Below are 19,726 nucleotides of genomic sequence, written 5' to 3' on the forward strand. Positions count from 1 at the left end.
AACATTCCCAGTCCTCAGTGAGCTTAAAGTAAGCACTCAATAAATATGACTGATTGATTGACAAGGTTGAGGGAAAAAGTTTGGTTTCTGAATGGAGGGAGGGAGAGAAAGAGAGAGAGAGAGACCACCAAAAGAGAGCATTACAAACTTTCTGAGTGAATGATAAGAGCTGGGAGACTCAGTCAGGGTTGCAGAGTAGAGAATAGAGGAGATGTTGAAGACTGTGGTTACTGGAGATAACAGCAATGACAACAAAGATATTTTCAATAGATGGAGAACTTTAATCACTTTAATGTCTTTTTTCCACAATGTGGGGGACTTAGAATAAGTTCATTTTCCACTCTTCTGAGACAGCAAATAACAGAACCAGAGGAAACTATTGGTTAGAACACGTTTATGCTATTTTAACTCTGAAAATCTCTCCATGATTGTTCTTGCCAATTTTTCTCACAATCTTATGAGGTAGTTCAGTATCATTCTCATTTTACAGGTAAGGAAAGTAAGGAACAGAAATATTAAATGACTTGTTCAAATAACTCAAAATTTGTGATGCAGTCAAATTTGAACTTGTAATTCCTGAGTTTCTAGTCCCTGAGTCAGGCTTCTTACTTCAGACTCTGACTGGTAATTCTTTGGTCTTCCCCAGTTCAACCAAGCCAGAGAGTGACTGATTTAGTATGAACCATTCTTCACTTAGAGCGGTTCAGACCAGAGCTTAAAAATATGGTCTCTAGTAAACTATTGCTGATTGTAAGGGATGCTGTCTTCCCTAGAAAGCAGGGCTGAATGCTATGGGGATAAACTGGGGATTCACTCCTGAAGCAGTTACACATTACAATCAGGGAAAATGTACTCAGAACATTTTCTGTCCAAGTCAGTGGTTGACGAAGAGCAAGCAAGCACTGCCTTATTAAAGAGCAAGGAAGGACGGAGCGGGGGACAGAGGAGGCTCTGTTGCCTTTAGCAGCTGAAAGAAGATATAAACCTAATTCTGGATCCCAGTAACCTTCTGAATCCAGGCCAGATTCCAGTGGATGTTGGAATACACTCCATATCTGTCCTTCTTTCCACAGCCATCTCCCCAGGACACAGTGCTCACCAGGTGCCATCGGGTTCTCTGCTTGTTCAGGGTCACCATGGGGCCTCCAGAATCACCGGAACAAGCATCTTTCCCACCTGAAGGAGAAGAAAGGTGAGTGAGGGGAAGTCCAGAGAGGCCATCCATATAGTTTCTGGAGAAATGATTTCTGACTCAACCAAAGGCACCAACCCTAGGCCCAGTGGAAAAAATAGCTAGGGGGTTGTGCAACCCTTTTCTCGGTGGTGTCTTGTGGGCCTCATCTGACTCCTTCCTTAGGCACTCCCAAAAGGCTGTTCAATCTTTTCCAAAATTTTTCTCCCCCAGCACTTCCTCTCCATGCTCTTTTCCTTTGACTCTTTTAGTGATGCTAACTAGTTCCACTGCCAACTATCTTTGACACTACCTTAATCTCCATCTCCCGAGCCTTCGAATTGCTTTATTCCACTGATCCCAGTCAAAGTCTCCGCTACCGCCTATAGAAACCTCAGTAGGGCTTTCTCTTTCTTCTTGCTTTCTACCCAGAAGAGAAAGGGGCAGAGTTACCTTCCTTTTCTCCAGCGCAGATCATGTCTTCTGAAACTTTCCTTTGCAGTGTGGCATATGCCTCCTGGCAAGTGTTATGATCCACAATTGGGACTTCAATCTAGAATGTAAGGTTGCTTTTGTTTGTTTTTATGAACTCTTGTTCTTCTTGAACTCTCTCCTTGGCCCCCAAACCTTCTCTCCCTGTCTTCTTGCTTTTGATTCCTACCACGATTCCCAAGTTCTTGGAGAAGATAAAGGTAGTCTGAACTATGACCTGGGAGTCACCATTGCATTGACCCCTCTTGGAGACATGTGATGATGGGAGGGAGAAGCCATAAATCATAAATAATGGGTCTGGAAGCCTAGAATTCTGAGTTTGAATCCTACCTCTGTTATTGCCCTACATTGGACCTTGGATCAAAATACTTCTCTTCTCTGTTACTCAGTTGCCCCACCTAAGGTTTGGGTGAATGATACAAGTTCATTTTGGGTAGGGAAAATGTCTACCAACTCTGTTTTGCGTTGTACTCTTACAAGTGCTTAGTTCAGTGCTCTGCATTCAGTAAGCATTCAGTAAAGACATTGATTGATTAGTGATAAAGTAATAATATAAAGTCTTTTGGAAAAATAAGGCATTTAAAAAAATGTATAATTGATAAAATGGAAAATGCTAACACCAGAAGTCAGTTTCTGTTTATCAGTTTAGGGCATGTGATATTTAACCTCTGCATCTTCTTAAAACCAATGAATGGATTCATTTATCTGGGTCATCAGAGGTATCCAAAGTCACTGGATTACATCTTTGCTTTCTTAATCTGTTGCATAAGCAGTCATATTTGCTCACTGGTGAATGACAGCCCAGCTGGGAATCAGTCTGATGATATCCAAGAGGAATTTCACAAGTCTCCAAGAACACAGAACTGCTTTAGGAGACTGGCTATCCTGATCATTGTGTAACCCACATGTTTACTCAGGCTCAGAGTTGTAATAGGCCAGTAGTCGCAGTAAGTACAGGGTTCTCACACACAGTAAGCACCCAGCGTGGCCTAATAGAAAGACCATGGGCCTGGGAAACAAGAAGGATCTGGGTTCTAATCCCAGCTCCCCCACTTGTCTGCTGTGTGAACTTGGGCAAGTCACTTAACTCCTCTGTGCCTCAGTAACCTCACCTGTACAATGGGGATTAAAACTGTGAGTGCCATGTTAGATAGGGATTGTGTCCAACCAGATTGTCTTGTCTCTACCACCAATTCAGTGCCTGCCACATACTAAGAACTTAACAAATACCATTAAAAATTAAAATAAATAAATATGATTGATTGGACTGTGAGCTCATTGTGGGCAGACAATGTGTCTACTGAATCTATTGCATTGTACTCTCCCAAGCACCTAGTACAGTGTTGTGCACATGGTAAGTGCTCAGTAAATATCACTGACAATTGGTCTCTGTCAAGGGGAAATGATGAGGAAGAAATCTGGGTTTTGAGAATCCTTTTCTCTCCCTTTTGAACTTGCTTTACTTCTCTCACCAATCCCTTTGAAAAACTTTGAAAAACAGGAGGAAATCTGTCAAATGCCCTGGGGCGTTCTGTTGCATATGGGACACATTTAACATCACCTCCATCAGGGACACCGGGAGATTATGTAAGAACTGCTTTCCCCAGCCACTGACAAGGACCATAGTACCTGAAAGTAAGAGAAAATTATATGAGCATCTGGGCCATCTCCTTCACTTCCCCAGGGGAAAGCATCATCCTGGCCACCCTCACCTTGATAAGTGAATCCAAGACAACTGGCAGATGAAGAAGGGGTGGTTTTAGGCCTCAACTGAAAGAGAAGTTCACTTTTCTTCTCTGCATGGGTAGGGAACATATCTACCAACTCTGTCGAATTATACATTCCCAAGCACTTAAGTACAGTGCTCTGCAGACAGTAAGTGCTCAAAAAATACCATCGATTGATTGATTGATTAGGTCATGTCACCTCCCCATGTAGATAGTTGGAAAAACTCTAGGGAAAATGGCAGGTATGCTATCCAGAGCTGGTCCAAACCAGTTACTAGCTGCAGATGCTTGGGGCGCTTACAGAGTGGAGATGATCTGGCTGATGAAGCGGAACTCTGCTCTATAAGAGGCAGCAAATGAGGCATCTACCTTCCTGCTGGGGCCCATCTGGAAGGCAGATGGGCATCACGTAGTCATTCAGTACTGCCTGCTCTGACAGCTCCACCAAAGCCAGATCATTCTCAAAAGTGGTGGCCTGGTAGGATGGGTGGAAGATGATCTTCTTTGCATAGAGATGTTGTTCAGTGTCATCCTTTTTTAATGTCGAGTGTTTGCCTGGGTGAGGAAAAGATAGGAGAAATAGGTGAGGGTTTGAGAAGGGAGAATTCCCCTTCCTTGGAGAGATTGCTCCATGAAATTCTCAATAAGCTGCTGTCCTTGGGGAGTCTTTCACATGCTGAGTTGTGGTGACTTCCATAATCTCCATTTGTGAGGAAGTTGGGAAGACGCTTGTCACTTCATTTTGGAGACGGGGAAACGGAGGTACAAGGAAGGTAAGAAACTTGCTCACAGACCTAAAGTCCATTCGTGGAAGAGATAGGTTCAGGGAACTCTCATTTCACTTTTTATCACTTTACCGGTCATTGCCATTTGTAGTTGATGATGGTAGTTATATTTTTCCACTGATTCACCACCATACAATTTGAGAGGTGGATTGGGAGCCAAAAGCAGTGTGGTCTAGTGAAAAGAGCACAGGTCTGTGAGTCAGAGGACCTGGGTTCTTATCCCTTTCTACCACTTGCCTTCTGAGAGTCCATGGGCAATTCTCTTAACTTCTATTTGCCTCAATTTCCTCATCTGCAAAATGGGGATTGACTATCTGTTCTCTCTCCTACTTAGACTGTGAGCCCCTTCTGGGAGAGGGGCTGTCTCCAAGCTAGTTATCTAATATCTACTCCAGCACTGAGTACAGTTCTTGATATATAGCAAGGGCTTAACAAATGCCACTACTGTTAGAAGGTGATATGTGTGCCATTATCTTTTTTATGGTATTGTTCTCTCTATGGTACTGATTAAGCACCTGTTATATCCCAGAGACAGTGCAGTAGTCTACTGTACTGTAGAGAAGCAGCATGGTTTAGTGGCTAGAGCATGGGCCTAGGAGTCACACAGTCATGAGTTCTAATCCCGGCTCTGCCACCTGTCTGCTGTGTGACCTTGGTCAAGTCACTTAACTTGTCTTTACCTCAGTTACTTCATTTGTAAAATGGGGATTAAAACTGTGAGCCCTATGTGGGACAGGGACTGTGTCCAACCTGATGAACTTGTATCTATCCTAGTGCTTAGAACAGTGCTTGGCACAAAGTAAGCACTTAACAAGTACCATAATTTTTAAAAAATTTTTTACTTAGCACCCAAATAGGTACAGGATAGTTGGGTTGAACTCAGGCTCTGTCCCATACAAGGCTCACAGTCTTAAACCCCATTTTACAAATGGGTAACTGAAGCACAGAAAAGTTAAGTGACTTGCAGACAAGTGGCAGAGTCAAGATTAGAATCCAGGTCTTCAGACTCCCAGGTCTGACCTCTTTCCACAAGACCATATTTCTTCTCGCTACTAATCCACTTCTCAAATCATGTGGTGGGTTCTGCTTAAAGGTCATCTTACATTCCCTGAACTGTGCTTCTGGATATAGGTTTCTCTTTCTCTTACTCACCCAAGATTACTTTGAAATCTGAGAGGCTGAGGATGTCAGAGGTACCCAAAACTGAATCCTCTAACTCCAGTTGTCGATGAAGGCAATGAGCGGCTGTCACAATCCATTTATTACCTAAAGAACAAAAGATGTGAATATACTGCAAAAGCCTCCTGTAGACTAGAGCTTCGGGACATCTTTCTTCCTTTCTAAGAGGAGGAATGTTTTGCATTTTCTTAGCACCTTTGGCCCTTTGCCAAAAACTACTGGGACTTGAATTCCTGGGTTCACAATCCCAGGTCAGTAAACCTGATTTGAGGGTGGGTGAATGGAGTCAGAGCAAATGACTAATCCTAAATTACAGGTCCAATACAGAGTTCAAGCAACTGGGGTGCTGATTCCCAATCCCCCCATCCCCACATCCACTGGGTTCAATGGAGAGCAGTCAGCCGAAATGTGGAAAACTAACCCTGGGAAAAGCTAAATCCTAATTGGCTGCTTTACCGAGTCCCATTCAATCAGGCTCCCACCAGCTGGCTTCTTTCTTGACTGTTTATAACGAGAAAGACCACCAGCTGCTCCCATGTTTTTGAACAATTACGTGATGTTTGGCATGGAACCAGGAATGACGTGCCTGCTGAAGAAGCCGGGTGTCCATATCCCATTCCACCACGCCAGAGTTTTACTGACAAAAATTCACACAAACCTTTGGTTCCAGGGAGGTAGGCCATTTTGAGTGCTTCTGTCTTGAAGTGGAAAGTAGTGAGATTGATTGGAAGTTAGAAGTAGCTAGGCCAAGATCGATTGGCTAGTGGCTTCCCACTCTAGAGGCCTCAATAAAATCTGACTCTAGTCTCCAGGGCTCTAGAATTGAATTGGGCCACTGATCCCTGTGGTGGATCAAGAATCAGATTACCTCCCCAGAATCCTTGGGTCCACAGATGCTCCGTCAGCTGGAACCTGTGGACCATTTCCAACTTGGAGCAGTGTGGCCTAATGGATAGAGCATGGGCCTGGGAGTCAGAAGGACCTGGGTTCTAGTTTCAGCTCCACCACTTGTCGGCTGTGTGACTTTGATCAAATCACTTCACTTCTATGAGCCTCAGTTACCTCATCTGTAAAATGGAGGTTATAACTGCACCTCATGTGGGACATGGACTGTGACAAAGCTGATTACCTCCGATCTACCCCACTGCTTAGAACAGTGACTGGCACATGGTAAGCATTTACTATACCACAGAACACAAAATAAAACAAAAAACTTTGAACCCACAGAGTCCAAGGATTAACCCTGAGATGTATGCAAGGGAAAAGGTGCATTGAAGCCTTTTCAGTTTGCCACTTCAGCTTCCTGGCATGCCATCTCACAGCTCCAGGTTCCTGATTGTCTAAGCCCCAGGACACATTGTTTCCCAGTTTCCACGTTGCCTCTCTCTTGGGGAAAGTCCAGAAGACACCACAAGTTTATTTGCCAGGTTTAGTTAGCTCTTAGGCAGCAGGGATTGATTTTCAAGGACTAAAGGACAGGTTGGAGAGGACTTTGTGGATTTCCATACAGGACTATCCATCTCCTTGTTGGGTGCCCCACAGTCTTTGTATGATCTACTTGGAATCTCTCGGAGTTACATGTCTCTCAGCCTTTTGGGAAGTTGTGGGGGAAGAGTTAGAGTTTTCAATGATCCAAGTAGAGGACAGATAGGATGAGCAACAGGAGATTTTGAAGGCATGGTTTGAAACTTGAGTCACTGGAACCAAACCAAAGGGCTGCCCTGGTCAAGTTGGAACTGGGCCCTCTTACGGGAAGTGGATAAAGCCAACTGCTTTTCAGCAAAATGTTTTTCTTTCAGAGTAAACAGGGTTAGGAAACCAGGTAGGTAAAAGTTAAGGTGGGGGGGAAAGTGGTTTCAGGGCAGCTGGTTGTTGAGTAGGTGGTCTATTTGAGGATCCTTAGCAAGAAACGAAGGCCAGTTTATACGGTAACAGGTTGGGCAAGACAGAAAACAGTTGGTGATCAGCTTTGCGGTTGGAAGATGGTTTAAACTTCACTCTGTCAGGGAATTTCCCTTGTGTCTGGAGGAGGCAATCTCTTTGCAGCCATTAACCCATACAGTCCTTTGCCCTGTAACAAGAATCCTTCCTTTCCCTGGCTGCTTTGCAAATTATTGCTCTACAGGAAAATCTCATCTCCTTGTGTTGGAGAGAGTTGGGCAGCTGTGCAGTAACATTAGTGTCTGGCAGGAAGAGGGAGGGAGCTTCTAGTCAGACTAGGGGCCGACAGCAAAGAGCAAGATTTATAGCCTCAAAGTGGAAAAATTGTCTCCCAAGTAACAATCTGGTGAATAGCTCTGTCTGCCTTACTGCAGGGCCAGAAGACAATGGGTTCCTGTCCGGGCAGGCCCCAGGGAACTTCTCCCTTATTTCTCTGGGGCTGGCTGCATCCTCCACACAAGTTAGATGACACTGCGTCTTGCCCCCTCTGATGGAATCATGTAGTCAGTCTTGGAGGGGGGTGTACAGAAGAGAGCCCCACCCCTCGACACTCTCCTCCCACCTTCATCTTACCTAGGAGAGAGCCCCCGCAGAACGGTCTCGTGTGTCTGGTCAACATGGCGATCCACGGTGAGATCCCCCTCTGGGCGGGATGTCCTTGGGCAATCCTGGCCAGTTGCGTCCTGGAGAACTTAGGGGTTCCACACACTGTAAGGGGAAAAGAGTGAGGCCTCTGGAAATGGTTTTATGGGAGACTGACTTGGGAAGGCTTTAATCCCAAGCCTTGTGAGACACAGAAGACCCCAGGAAAACTTTCTACTATTCCCCCTCTCCCTTCTTCTCCTCAGCCATTTCCCTTTTCCACAAGGAGAAGGGGTGGGGCCAAGGATTCAGGGAGGAGACCTCCCTCCACCTCCTGAATCTTGCCTACCTCCTACAATTCTGCCCTACTATCCTCCTCCCAGTGCCCCCCTCCATTGGTTCTAGAATAAGAGCCCCCTTGGGACAGGGACTGTGTCTGACCTGATTACCTTGCACCTATCCTAGCATTTAGTACAGCGCTTGGAACAGAGTAAGCATTTCAGAAGCACCACCATTATTATTTTGATCATTATTAAAACTTGTGATCACGGAGCGCCAGTCATCGGTAAAGGCAGGTGTGAGGCATCCCACCCTGGAATGTGAATGTGTCTGTTTATTGTTGTATTGTACTCTCCCAAGTGCTTAGTACAGTTCTCTGCACATAATAAGCACTCAATAATTGTGATTGATTATGATTAATTATGAATGGATCTAAGGGTCAGCCATGGCAATTAATGTCTCCACTCCCCCCAGTACCCTCCACCCCGCCCTCGAGCCTTGGATGCAGCATTGTAGAAGCAATTCCCTCCTGCCTGGTGATATATGTCCTTGTGGTCCCCAGCCATGGCTCAATAAATGACAGGATGTAGGTTTTGGTTTCATGGGGGAAGCTGCTGACTCAGTGAAGAGGAAGTTCCTGGTCAGAAGGAGTAGGGGAAACAGGACCTTACAGAGTTACCCTTCAGAAAAAGAAGAACCCATAATGAAACCTCTAAGGGCAGAGAGTTTGAATTCACAGGGGCTTTATTTTCTACTTCAGCCTCCCCAGTGATATTTGCAGGGTTTAGACACCTGACAAAATGGTAAAGCGTACAATATGAAATATAAAAAATATAATATTTTCTACAAATGCATTGCATACTCTTGTACATGGTTATGATCAGCTGATTAGAAAAATAGATGCTTTCCGAAGGTTTCTTTGAAGCCGGCTACTTATCTGGAGTGCATGCTTAAATTCCTCTGAAATGGGCCAGGGCAAGGCGATGTGGATGGAACTTTCACAATGGCTCTTGGAATGGAAGCAGAGGTAGCAGTAGGGAGATAAGTCAGGGGCAGAAAGACTGTCTCTGTGTACTTTTTGGTTCTTGGTTCAGTCCATGATGGAGTACAGGTGATAGAGTAAGAAACTTAGAGAGATAAGTAAGGGATGGTAGAAGAGTATGAGCAGGTGAGTGAGCTGATTGGATGCATGGTCTAGTGGCAAGAGCAATGGGCTTACAAGTCAGAGGATATGGGTTCTAAACCCGGCTTTGCCACTTGTCCATTGTGTGATCTTGGGCAAGTCACTTCACTTCTCTGGCCCTCAGTTACCTCATCTGTAAAATGGGGATTAAGACTGTGAGCCCCACTTGGGTCAACTTGATTACCTGGTAACTACCCCAGTGCTTAAAACAGTGCTCAGCATATAGTAAGAGTTTAACAAATACCATAATTATGAATTATTATTATTATCTCCGACTTTCATTGAGGTGGGAGGAGTCAGTAGGATTTGGGGCAAAAAGGTTTCTAGCTCCCTGTGGGCAGAGAATGTGTGTCAACTCTCTTATAGAGTAATCTCCCAACTGCTTAGTACAGTGCTCTGCACATAGTAAGTGCTCAATAAATACAATTGATTGATTGTTTGCTCAATTGATTGATTGATTCTCCATCTACTGGTACATCTACCATTGATATTCCAGTGGCTGCCTTTGGAATTTGGAGCCAGCTGATCTAGGTGACAAATTCATTGATTGTCAGCTCGCTGTGGACAGGAAATGTGCCTATTTTTCTGCTGTCCTCTCCCAAGCGCTTAGTACAGTGCTCTGCACATAGTAAGCATTCATCAATAAATACGATTGAATGGATTAATTGGTGTCATCTGCTACCGCATTCCCAGAGGGAGGTTGGGATCACGGTCACAGTAGGAAAACTACCTGAGATGCAGCTTGCCTGATTATCTCTGTTCTCTCAGCGGAAATGCCAATCTGAGTGCATCTTAGCACGTGGGGTTTTGAAGTTTGGCTCCCCATCAAAGTCAGCCAAGCGTCGGCAGCACCTGCAGACTGCACAGCTCGAGACTCACTCATTTCTAAACTCAGAGAGCCATAACACCTTGTGTGGAAGAGGCAGGAGGGTGGGGAGGGAAAGGAGACACAGGCATGCATGGGACCCCAGCTTCCCACCCATAGCGTGGGCCACAGGCACGGCCACGGGATCAAAGCCCACAGACCCTGCCACAGAGCCAGTAACGTCAGTGGACTACGGAGTGGATAGAGAGTGGGTTGAACTAAGTCCAACAGACACTAGAGGTCCAGAGAAACCTGATCCGGTTGGTGCGAGAGAATGGGCACTCACAGACCCCAGGCTCTCTAGCCTGTGGGGGACCCCTTCTCTTTCAAAGTGTGGCATGCATCCGGGAATGACTGGAGTGTGCAGGGGGGGAACGTCTCATTGTGGAACAGGAGCCGAGATTTCAAGGAGTCCGATGGCACATCCACTGGGATGGGACTCATCACTCCGGCTCATGCACTCCTAGAGCATCGGGGAGCCCCAGTTTATCTCGCAACCAGCCCACGTAGTTGGAGACCTTGGTGTAGACTCCGTAGACCTGTTTGCTGCCACATTCTTCAGGGCCTCCCCAGGAGACCAGCCCCTGGGCCACCCAGCGTTGGCTGCTGGGATCCTGGATGACGAAGGCCCCGCCGCTGTCCCCCAGGCAAGTGTCCTTGCCGCCCTCATAGTAGCCGGCACAGAACATGTTCTCGGTGACGCTGTAGTTTCCGGAGCGGGACTCATAGCTGGCTTTGCATTCGGCATGCAGCACCACGGGCAACTTGACATACTGCAGAACGTCGGACAAGGTCCGTGTGCCGCTGCTGATGATCTCGTCCACGGTCACGTTGGGATTGGAGATCCCCCAGCCGGCCACGAGCCCCAGGGTGTTCGGGAGCGGGCCCTCTGGCTGGGGCTCGGGGAGGCAGACAGGCAGGACATGGGCCCCCAGGGGCACGGGTTCCATCAGCCGGACCAGGGCGATGTCATGGTTGTAGGTCTGGATGTCAAAATCCTGGTGCAGGATGACCTGAGCCACCGTGCGGTTGACGGCGCCCGATTTGTCCCGAACGTCGTGCAGGCCCAGGTAGACAGTGACGTGCTCCTTGGAGACGGGGATGACGGTGTGATCTCGCCGCTGGGAGCGCAGCACGTGGGCAGCCGTCAGCACCCAGCTCTCGGAGAGCAGAGCTCCGCTCCCGAACCACTTGTTATTGGGCACCCGTGAGGTATCCTCCACTACGATCAGGGCCTGCCAGGGGAAGAAGCCTGGCTCCGCCCCGCGGCCCCCGATGATCCGCTTGACCAGGTTGGGCAGGGAGCGGGCCGGCTGGCCGCACACTGCAAAGAGGGAGAGAGGGAGGGGAACAGGAGAGACAGAGAGAGAGTCATGGTCAGAGGAAACTGAAAGGGCCCCAGGGAAAATTGACATTCGATGCTCTGTAGATTATGCCAGCCTCTTTGTTCCTGGTAGCTTAAGACAGTTCCCCCTCTCAATCTCTCTATCCACCCTCCTTTCTGCCCCACCGAACTTATTTATTTCTGCCAGAAAAATAAGGAAAGGCCTTTTAGAAGGAGGTCAGGAGGTCTTTCAGGTTTCGGGTTATCAGACTCCTGGGGTCTGTTCCTAAAAGGTCACCGAGTGAGCCTGGGAATTTATAATTCCTCTCGGTGCCTAGGTTTCTCTTGTTTAGTAGGATAGGGTTGACAAACAAGAGGTGGGCAGAGTATTTAGTGCTCCTTAGCTCGTCCTCTAGACTGTAAGCTCACTGTGGGCAGGGGATGTGTCTATTTATTGTTATATTGTAATAATAATGATGGTATTTGTTAAGCACTTACTATGTACCAAGCACACAGTGATGAGATCCACATTTGGCTGGGTGCTAGGGCAGTTCAGGTGGGCACTGCAGAACTCCTTCCCAGTGTTCTGGGCCTTAGGGTCGCTATTCTAAGCGCTGGGGTAGATACAAGGTTATCAGGTTGTCCCACATGGGGCTCGCAGTCTTAGTCCCCATTTTCCGGATGAGGTAACTGAGACACAGAGAAGTTAAGTGACTTGCCCAAAGTCACACAGTTGACAAGTGGTGGTCGGGGTCAAAACTCACGACCTCTGACTCCCAAATCCATCCGTGCTCTTTCCACTAAGCCTCACTGCTTCTCTTCTCTCCCAAACACTTAGTACAGTACTCTGCACACAGTGAGTGTCTGTTTATTGTTACATTGTACTCTCCTAAGTGCTTAGTACAGCGTTTGGCACACAGTAAGCACTTAAGAAATAGCACAGTTATTATTATTATTAGACCTCTAGAAGGGGTTGGTGGGAAAATGCCTTATGGGGACCGGGGACTGAGCTGGTCAGTAGGCATAATCTACTGCAATGATGTGTGAGCGCCTCCCAGCACCACCCATCATTGCACCGTGGAACCCGATGGTACCTTGAAGGGAGGAAGTGTCTGGATTGCGCCGTTCCACCGAGGGAAACACCCATCACGGGCACACCCCGAAACTCCCAGTTGGTGTCCTGCGGTTGGCTCCCCCTGCCCACATTGAGCCAGTCTCCAGAGCTGGCCTGGCAGGCCCGATACAAGTCCAAGCCATCCCTCCCTGGGTCGTCTTGGTTCTCTGGTGTGGATTCTTGGTGTGGTGGCAGTGTACTTCTCTGACAGGATCCAGGTGTCAGGCAGGTCATGCTCAGCAGGCTGTGAGCGAGAAGCCAGGAATCTTGTCCCCCAGTCTCTTAAATTTCTGGGGCTTTAATTAGCATTTGATTTTCTGGCAGCTTTAGAAGGAAAATCATCTGCTCGCCTAATGGATTTCACATGCTACATTACCTTTGGCCAACAACATCCCAGGGACAAGCCCTTTTTGCCCTCTGGGGACACAAGGTACTTGTACTCTGGGCCTAGTCTCTAGACCGGAAGCTCCTTGATGGTAAGGAATGTGTCTCACGACTCTTTTGTATCGTACTCTCCCACGTGCTTAGTACAGTGCTCTGCTCACAGCAAGTGCTCAATAAACACCATTAACTGATTGGTCCGGGTGTTCTCTGGCCCACGGTAAACATCAACCATCTTTCAGAGCTGCAAGGCTAGGCTATGTAGAACTTCACAGAGTAGTCATAGTAAGAGTTGATTGCTGCTAAAGACAAATTTAGTTCAACACTCACATGCCTGTCCACCAGACACATGGTGATAAGATCTACATTTGGCTGGGTGCTAGGACAGCCCAGGAGGGCACTATAGAACTCCTTCCCAGTGTTCTGGGTCATAGGGTCTCTATGGTTCTGTGACCACCTAGCAAATATCTGCCAGGACACAGAGCAGCCCTCAGACAGAGGGATCCCTCACTCCCGAGATGCCTCGGTTAGCTAGTACCATCCTACACTGGAACACCTGACAGGACACTGCTAATGCTGAGAAGAGGCCATTCCTTCACCTCGCCTCTTCCTGCTTCTGCTTCCCTCCTGCCTCCAGCCCAGTCAGAATACATAGGAGAACACAGGACAGGAGTGATGTCCCAGTGACATACACCCATCTTTTTATATGTGAACAGCTGTTTGACTTCAAATCAACTGAGCTGTCTGTTTACTCCTAAACATTGCTTCTTTACTCTCAAGGACCCAAGGACCTGCATTCAATTTCCCCGCTGCTATTTCCAGAGGGAGCTTCATCTTCTCTTACTCCCCAAGACTCACTGGGTAAGGGGAAGGAGTGGGCTTCCTTCTTGCTCCCCAGTGCCATTTTTGTACCATTCCACCTCCCCTATCCCTAGCTTTCCCTTCTTTGGAAGCCCATATCATCTGCCTCGACCACCCACTCCAGTTACTGGTCATGGTCATCTACCACCCCTCTTGAAACTTTCTGAAACATTTTGTTCCCTTTCTCCCATTCTTTCTCTCTTTCACCATCCCTACATTGATCCTTGGGGACTTTAATATCCGTGGCATTTCTGATGACTCTTCCAATGCTTGATTACTCTCACTCATCAAATTCTGTGGACCTCTTGCTCCACTCCACCTCACACACTCTATCTTATCTCTAGTCACTGTTCAATCTCCACCCTGACCAACTCTGAAATTCCTCTGACCACAATTTTCTCAGCAGCCTTCTGCAAATCTGTCCTGTTCCCTCAGAGAGACTTCTGATCTTTTGGCCAGCTCCTTTGACAAAGCTCTAAATCCCCAAAGTGACTTGGGGATCACAGTGATGTTTTGCCTTTTCTTAGGGCTGTTCTTTGAGAAAAGCAAGGGAGTCTTGGAGAGTACCTCACCAATTCAGAACACCATGCCTCCTGCCTAGGGCACTGATCTTGTTGGCAGATGTATCCTCAATGATGACGATGATGTTGATAATAATAATAACAATAATTGTGGCATTTATTAAGCACTTAATATGAACCAAGCACTGTACTAAGCGCTGGGGTAGATTCAAGATAATCAGATCAAATCCAGTCCTTGTTCCACATGGGGCTCCCAATTTGAGGTGGGGAGGAACACATGTTCCTCCCCAATTTACAGATGAGGAGACTGAGGTACAAAGAAGCTAAGTGACTTGCCCAAGAACACAGAGCAGGCAAGTGTGCTCATAACAGTGCTTGGCACATAGTAAGTGCTTAACAAATACCGTAATTATTAATTATTAAGTGGTGTGACCTAGTAGATAGAACATGGGCTTGGGAAAAAGAAGGAGCTGGGTTCTAGTCTTGGCTTTGCCACTTGTCTGCTGTGTGACTTCAGGCAAGTCACTTAAATTCTCTGTGCCTCAATTACTACATTTATACAATGGGGGTTAAGACTGTAAGTTCCCTCTGGGACACTGACTATGGTCAACTTGATTAGCCGAGCGCTTAGAACGGTGCCCAACACTCAGTAAGTGCTTAACAAATATGATTTAAAAAAAGAAAAAAGTGATGGACCTGGAATTAGAAGTTAGGTCCACTGTCCCCTAGGTCTGTGCCCTTTCCACTAGGCCATGTCAGGCCGGGGGCTCTCTGTCTCTGTTCATCAGGGAAAACAACAGGGAAAACAGAGAGTTCTCTAAACAAATGTCTATTCTTACTGGGCTTCAGCCAGCATGAGGCTCTGGCCTCTGTACAGAGGAATCTGGACTGAACATGACCCTCGTGGGATGCTAAACATGGAAATGATTACTGCTTTCTGGGCCCCCAATGTAACTCACCTAATTTGGAAAGCACTGACAAGGAGGGCTCTCTGTCTCACTATTAGGCCAAATGCTGGGAGTAGCACCATGGAAGTAGTAGGAACAGTATTTTTTTAAGTGCTTACTTTGTGCAAAGCACTGTATTAAGCATTAAGAAAGAGTACATGGGTGGGAATTAGACCAGGTCTCTGGGCCCCAAGGGGTTGACGGTCTAAGTATAAAAGTGGGGAGACAAGACTGGTGACAGAAATATAAGCTCATTGTGTGCAGTGAATGTGTTTACCTATTCTGTTGAATTGTACTCGCCCAAACATTTAATACCCAGTGCACTCAGTAAGCACTCAATAAATACCATTGATTGATTGACTGATAAGGAGAAACAGGAAAAAAAAATCAGTGAAACAACATAAGATGAGGATAAAGAAGATGAGGATAGAGAAGCAATGTGGCTTAGTGGAAAGAGCCCAGACTTGGGAGTCAGAGGACATGGGTTCTAATCCCAGCCCCGCCACTTGTCAGCTGTGTGACTTTGGGCAAGTCACTTAACTTCTCTGTGCCTCAGTTACCTCATCTGTAAAATGGGGATTAAGACTGTGAGCCCCACGTGGGACAACCTGATAACCCCAGTGCTTAGAACAGTGCTTGGCACATAATAAGCGCTTAACAAATACCATTGTTATTATTATTATTATAAATAAATAATTCAAAACAAAAAGAATAATAAGATTCTTTGGCCGGGGAGCAGAGGTTGGGACTCATTGAGACTCAAAGCCCAACTGTAACAACCACAGCCAGAGGGATTGTCTTTGCCACAGGTCTGGGGCCATGGAAGATCCTTGAACCTATTAGGTGAGAGCTCCACATTTAAACTCAGAAGTCCGAGTGTGCAAAGTCACCACATTCTGCCTTACCAAATGACTTTTACAACACCTATAAAGCACTCAATAAATGCCATTAATTGATTGATTAACCCTGAGGCCCTAACTTCTCCTCAGCCTCGAAGCCTTGGCTTATCTTTTCAGAAGGAGAAGCTGAGGCTCAGATTTCTAGGGCCAGATGATGAGAGCAGGGTCCAGACATCTCTTGCCTTCTGGCTGGGCCTCTTTATTCAAACATTTAGGGCTGAGAAACCCAGGGTGAGGCAGCAAGGCCTTTTTTTGCAGTGTGAGAGAGGACAGGACATTGGCCCTTCCCCTCTCCCATTCTATTTGTTGGAGTGGAGGAGACCTGTGATGGCCCCAGCCTGATTATCCTTTGGAGCACTTGACACACACAGAAAGTCCAGGATGACAACCTAGATCTTCTGAATATAGTTTGTGGTGGGCAGGGAATGTATCTTTCAACTATGTTATATTGTAGTTTTCAAAGCGCTTCATGTAATGAAGCGCTTCATGTAAGAAGCAGCGTGGCTCAGTGGAAAGAGCCCGGGCTTTGGAGTCAGAGGTCATGGGTTCAAATCCCGGCTCCGCCACTTGTCAGCTGTGTGACTTTGGGCAAGTCACTTAACTTCTCGGTGCCTCAGTTACCTCATCTGTAAAATGGGGATGAAGACTGTGAGCCCCACGTGGGACAACCTGATTCCCCTATGTCTACCCCAGCGCTTAGAACAGTGCTCGGCACATAGTAAGCGCTTAACAAATACCAACATTATTATTATTATTATTAATGCTCTGCACATGGTGAAAGCTCAATAAATACTATTGATTGGTTAATTGATTGGTTGAAACACCATGGGGACCACAGCTGTTTAACAAACGCTGCATGGAGATCGTTAGCTGGGTGTAGGAGAACATGAACTGGCCTAGCTGGGTACAAAGGTCAGAGGAAATGCTACCTCAGTGCGTTTGAAACTGAAGCAAGTTGAATTTCATGTCTCTGAACTGAGATCTATATTTTTCTCTTTTTTTGAACTTCTCAGAAAGTTGAATGCAGAGAGGCAACAGGCACAGGAAGTTGAAGGGCCTGGCAGTTTTCGGTCAGTAAAGAAAGTTTTTGAAAATGCTGAGCACCTGGATTGTCTATTCTCATCAGCGTGGCAGCCCTCGTAGACCCAAGACCAGATACTCCAGCAGCCCGCACGGAGGAACTCGACTATCTCATCCTAAGGTGAATGTTCTCTCCCTTGTGGAATTTGATTTTGTTCATGTCCACCAAAATCTGGCCTTGTCCAAGCCAGAGGCTGTAAGTTCTCCTTCCACAACCATTGAATGGCTGGGGAGGATGGGATGAGAGAAAACCTTCAAAGTTCTGCCCAACTAGGATAGATCTTGCCATGATTTGTGGAGGAGGAAATGCTAGCTAGGGGAGAGAGACCGCAAAAATTTGTGAAGTAGAGCCCTAATTTCTGATAAGTGCAACTGTCAGGACAATTCAGTGAACTGAACTGGTTCTGGAGCCACAGGGTGGGTTTCCAACTTACACCACAGAAGATTCTCTCAAGTGACAAAGTTGCCTACCCGATGAGTGGCAGCCCTGCCCACAGGCCAAGAATCTTGGCCAAATCACTTCCCCAGTCTGAGTCACATTTCATTTCAGTGTGAAATGGGGATAACAGTATCAGCACCATAGAGAGATTGTGAGAGGAAAAAAACCCCAAAGCCCAACAAGCTAAAAACACTTTTCAAACATAAATATATGAAAATGGAGAAGCAAACATACTATTCATTCATTCACTCAATTGCATTTATTGAGTGCTTACTGTGTGCAAAGCACTGTACTAAGAACTTGGGAGAGTACAATGCAACAACAAACAGACATGCTCTGCCCACATTGAGCTCACAGTCTAGGGGGGGTCCTAGTGGAAAAAGCACAGGACTGGGAGTCTTGGGTTTGAATCCCGGCTCTGCCACTTGTCAGCTGTGTGACTGTGGGCAAGTCACTTAACATCTCTGTGCCTCAGTTACCTCATCTGTAAAATGGGGATAAACTGTGAGCCTAATGTGGGACAACCTGATTACCCTGAAACTACCCCAGTGCTTAGAACAGTGCTCTGCACACAGTAAGCCTTAACAAATACCAACATTATTATTATTATATTTGGGTTCTATTCTGGCTCTGCTACTTGCCTTAGTAGCATGACACACATTAAGTGATTAACAAATACCACAATACCATTTACCTGCTGTGGAACCTTGAGTAACTCACTTGACTTCTCTGGGTCCCAGTTTCTCATGTGTAAAATGGGGAGTAAATACCTGCTTTCCTTTCCATTAGACTGTGGGCCTCATATTGGACTATATCACATCTGATTATACTGTATCTAGCCCAGAGCATAGCACTGTCCCTGGCACATAGTAAGCACTTACTACCACAAATATGATGATGATGATGATGTTCATCATTATCATCACCTTCAATATTATTATTTAAATGCTTAAAGATATAGCAACTCTGTTCCTGGAGTCCCCATCCCCACGTTGGAAGTAGTACCTGATTGGAGAAAGGGTCACTATAGGGTGTGTGGAAGTAGGTAAAGCCACACAGAGAGAGAAAGGGCCCGGGGGGCTCCCTTGTCTGGATGGAAGCTGGGCAGCTAAGGGAGGATTAGGCCCGATCAAAGAAAGATGCAGGCTGGAGTGGAATGTGACATGTTGGTTTGTAGGGCAGCCCTACAGCTTTCGGGTGACTCAGTTTTCCCAGCAATGTGACTTTCTGGAAGGGCCCAGTGGGTTGTTTTGCGGGGAGGGTTGCATGGCAAGGGCATGTTGGCCCAGGATGGCAAATGGGCCGCTGGGCGTAGGGCAAAGGTGATGGGAGAAATCAGAAGGCAGACTGCGGGCCAGAAAGACAGAGTGCTCTTTTGGCTCCTACTCAGGAACAGCTGCCTGAAGGGGAAGCTGAGGTCAGGAGAGCAAAGTCACAGTCTGTTGTTCCCCTTCTGCAGGCTTAGCCGTGTGACCCAATTGATAAAAATCTCTTAGAAGAAAATCAAAGTTCTCTCTATGTATATTTGCATTAGCAATCACAACCACTTCTCCATTTGGGGTCAGAAGACAAAATGCGCTGAAAGGAATGGTTGTGCAGATAAGGTACCTACCTGGTAGGCAGGTGGGTAGTTTGCTCCCCAACTCTTCATTCTTCCAGACCCCTTTATCTTCACAGGTATATGTGCCTAGAGGAGCAAAAGAATGGAGTTAGAAAAAGGGAGAGAGAGAGTCAGTGACAGTCTCCCCTCTAGACTGTAAGCACGTAATGGGCAGAGAATGGGTTGAGGAGAAGCAGCATGGTGTAGTGGATAGAGCATAGGCCTGAGAATCAGAAGGTCATTGGTTCTAATGCTGGCTCTGCCACTTGTCTGCTGTGTGACCATGGGCAAGTCACTTCTCTGGTCCTCAGCTCATCTGAAAAATGGGGTTTGAGGCTGTGAGCCCCATGTGGGAC

At 46.6% G+C, this 19,726-nt stretch overlaps 1 protein-coding gene across 3 annotated transcripts in view; it reads right to left on the minus strand.

Moving 5' to 3' along the window:
• Nucleotides 1-260: 260 nt before the first annotated feature.
• The window catches only part of MASP1 (MBL associated serine protease 1), a 75,987-nt gene continuing 56,521 nt past the window's right edge, over nucleotides 261-19,726 (minus strand). The window contains exons 10-16 of one of the 3 annotated variants that reach the window (XM_016227991.3): nucleotides 19,383-19,457; nucleotides 7,869-8,003; nucleotides 5,328-5,441; nucleotides 3,760-3,945; nucleotides 3,225-3,292; nucleotides 1,625-1,724; nucleotides 261-1,176 (exon numbers count right to left, since the gene is read on the minus strand). In XM_016227991.3, the coding sequence (XP_016083477.1) occupies nucleotides 986-1,176; nucleotides 1,625-1,724; nucleotides 3,225-3,292; nucleotides 3,760-3,945; nucleotides 5,328-5,441; nucleotides 7,869-8,003; nucleotides 19,383-19,457 (869 nt within the window). In that variant the 3' untranslated portion in view covers nucleotides 261-985. Of the gene's footprint in view, nucleotides 1,177-1,624; nucleotides 1,725-3,224; nucleotides 3,293-3,759; nucleotides 3,946-5,327; nucleotides 5,442-7,868; nucleotides 8,004-8,882; nucleotides 11,529-12,622; nucleotides 12,887-19,382; nucleotides 19,458-19,726 lie in introns of those variants that run through there. The other 2 variants (XR_003760901.2, XM_016227989.3) reach the window with 2 other exon arrangements.

The sequence above is a fragment of the Ornithorhynchus anatinus genome, chromosome 7 (genome assembly GCF_004115215.2).
Source record: "Ornithorhynchus anatinus isolate Pmale09 chromosome 7, mOrnAna1.pri.v4, whole genome shotgun sequence".
Classification (NCBI taxonomy): Eukaryota; Metazoa; Chordata; class Mammalia; order Monotremata; family Ornithorhynchidae; genus Ornithorhynchus; species Ornithorhynchus anatinus.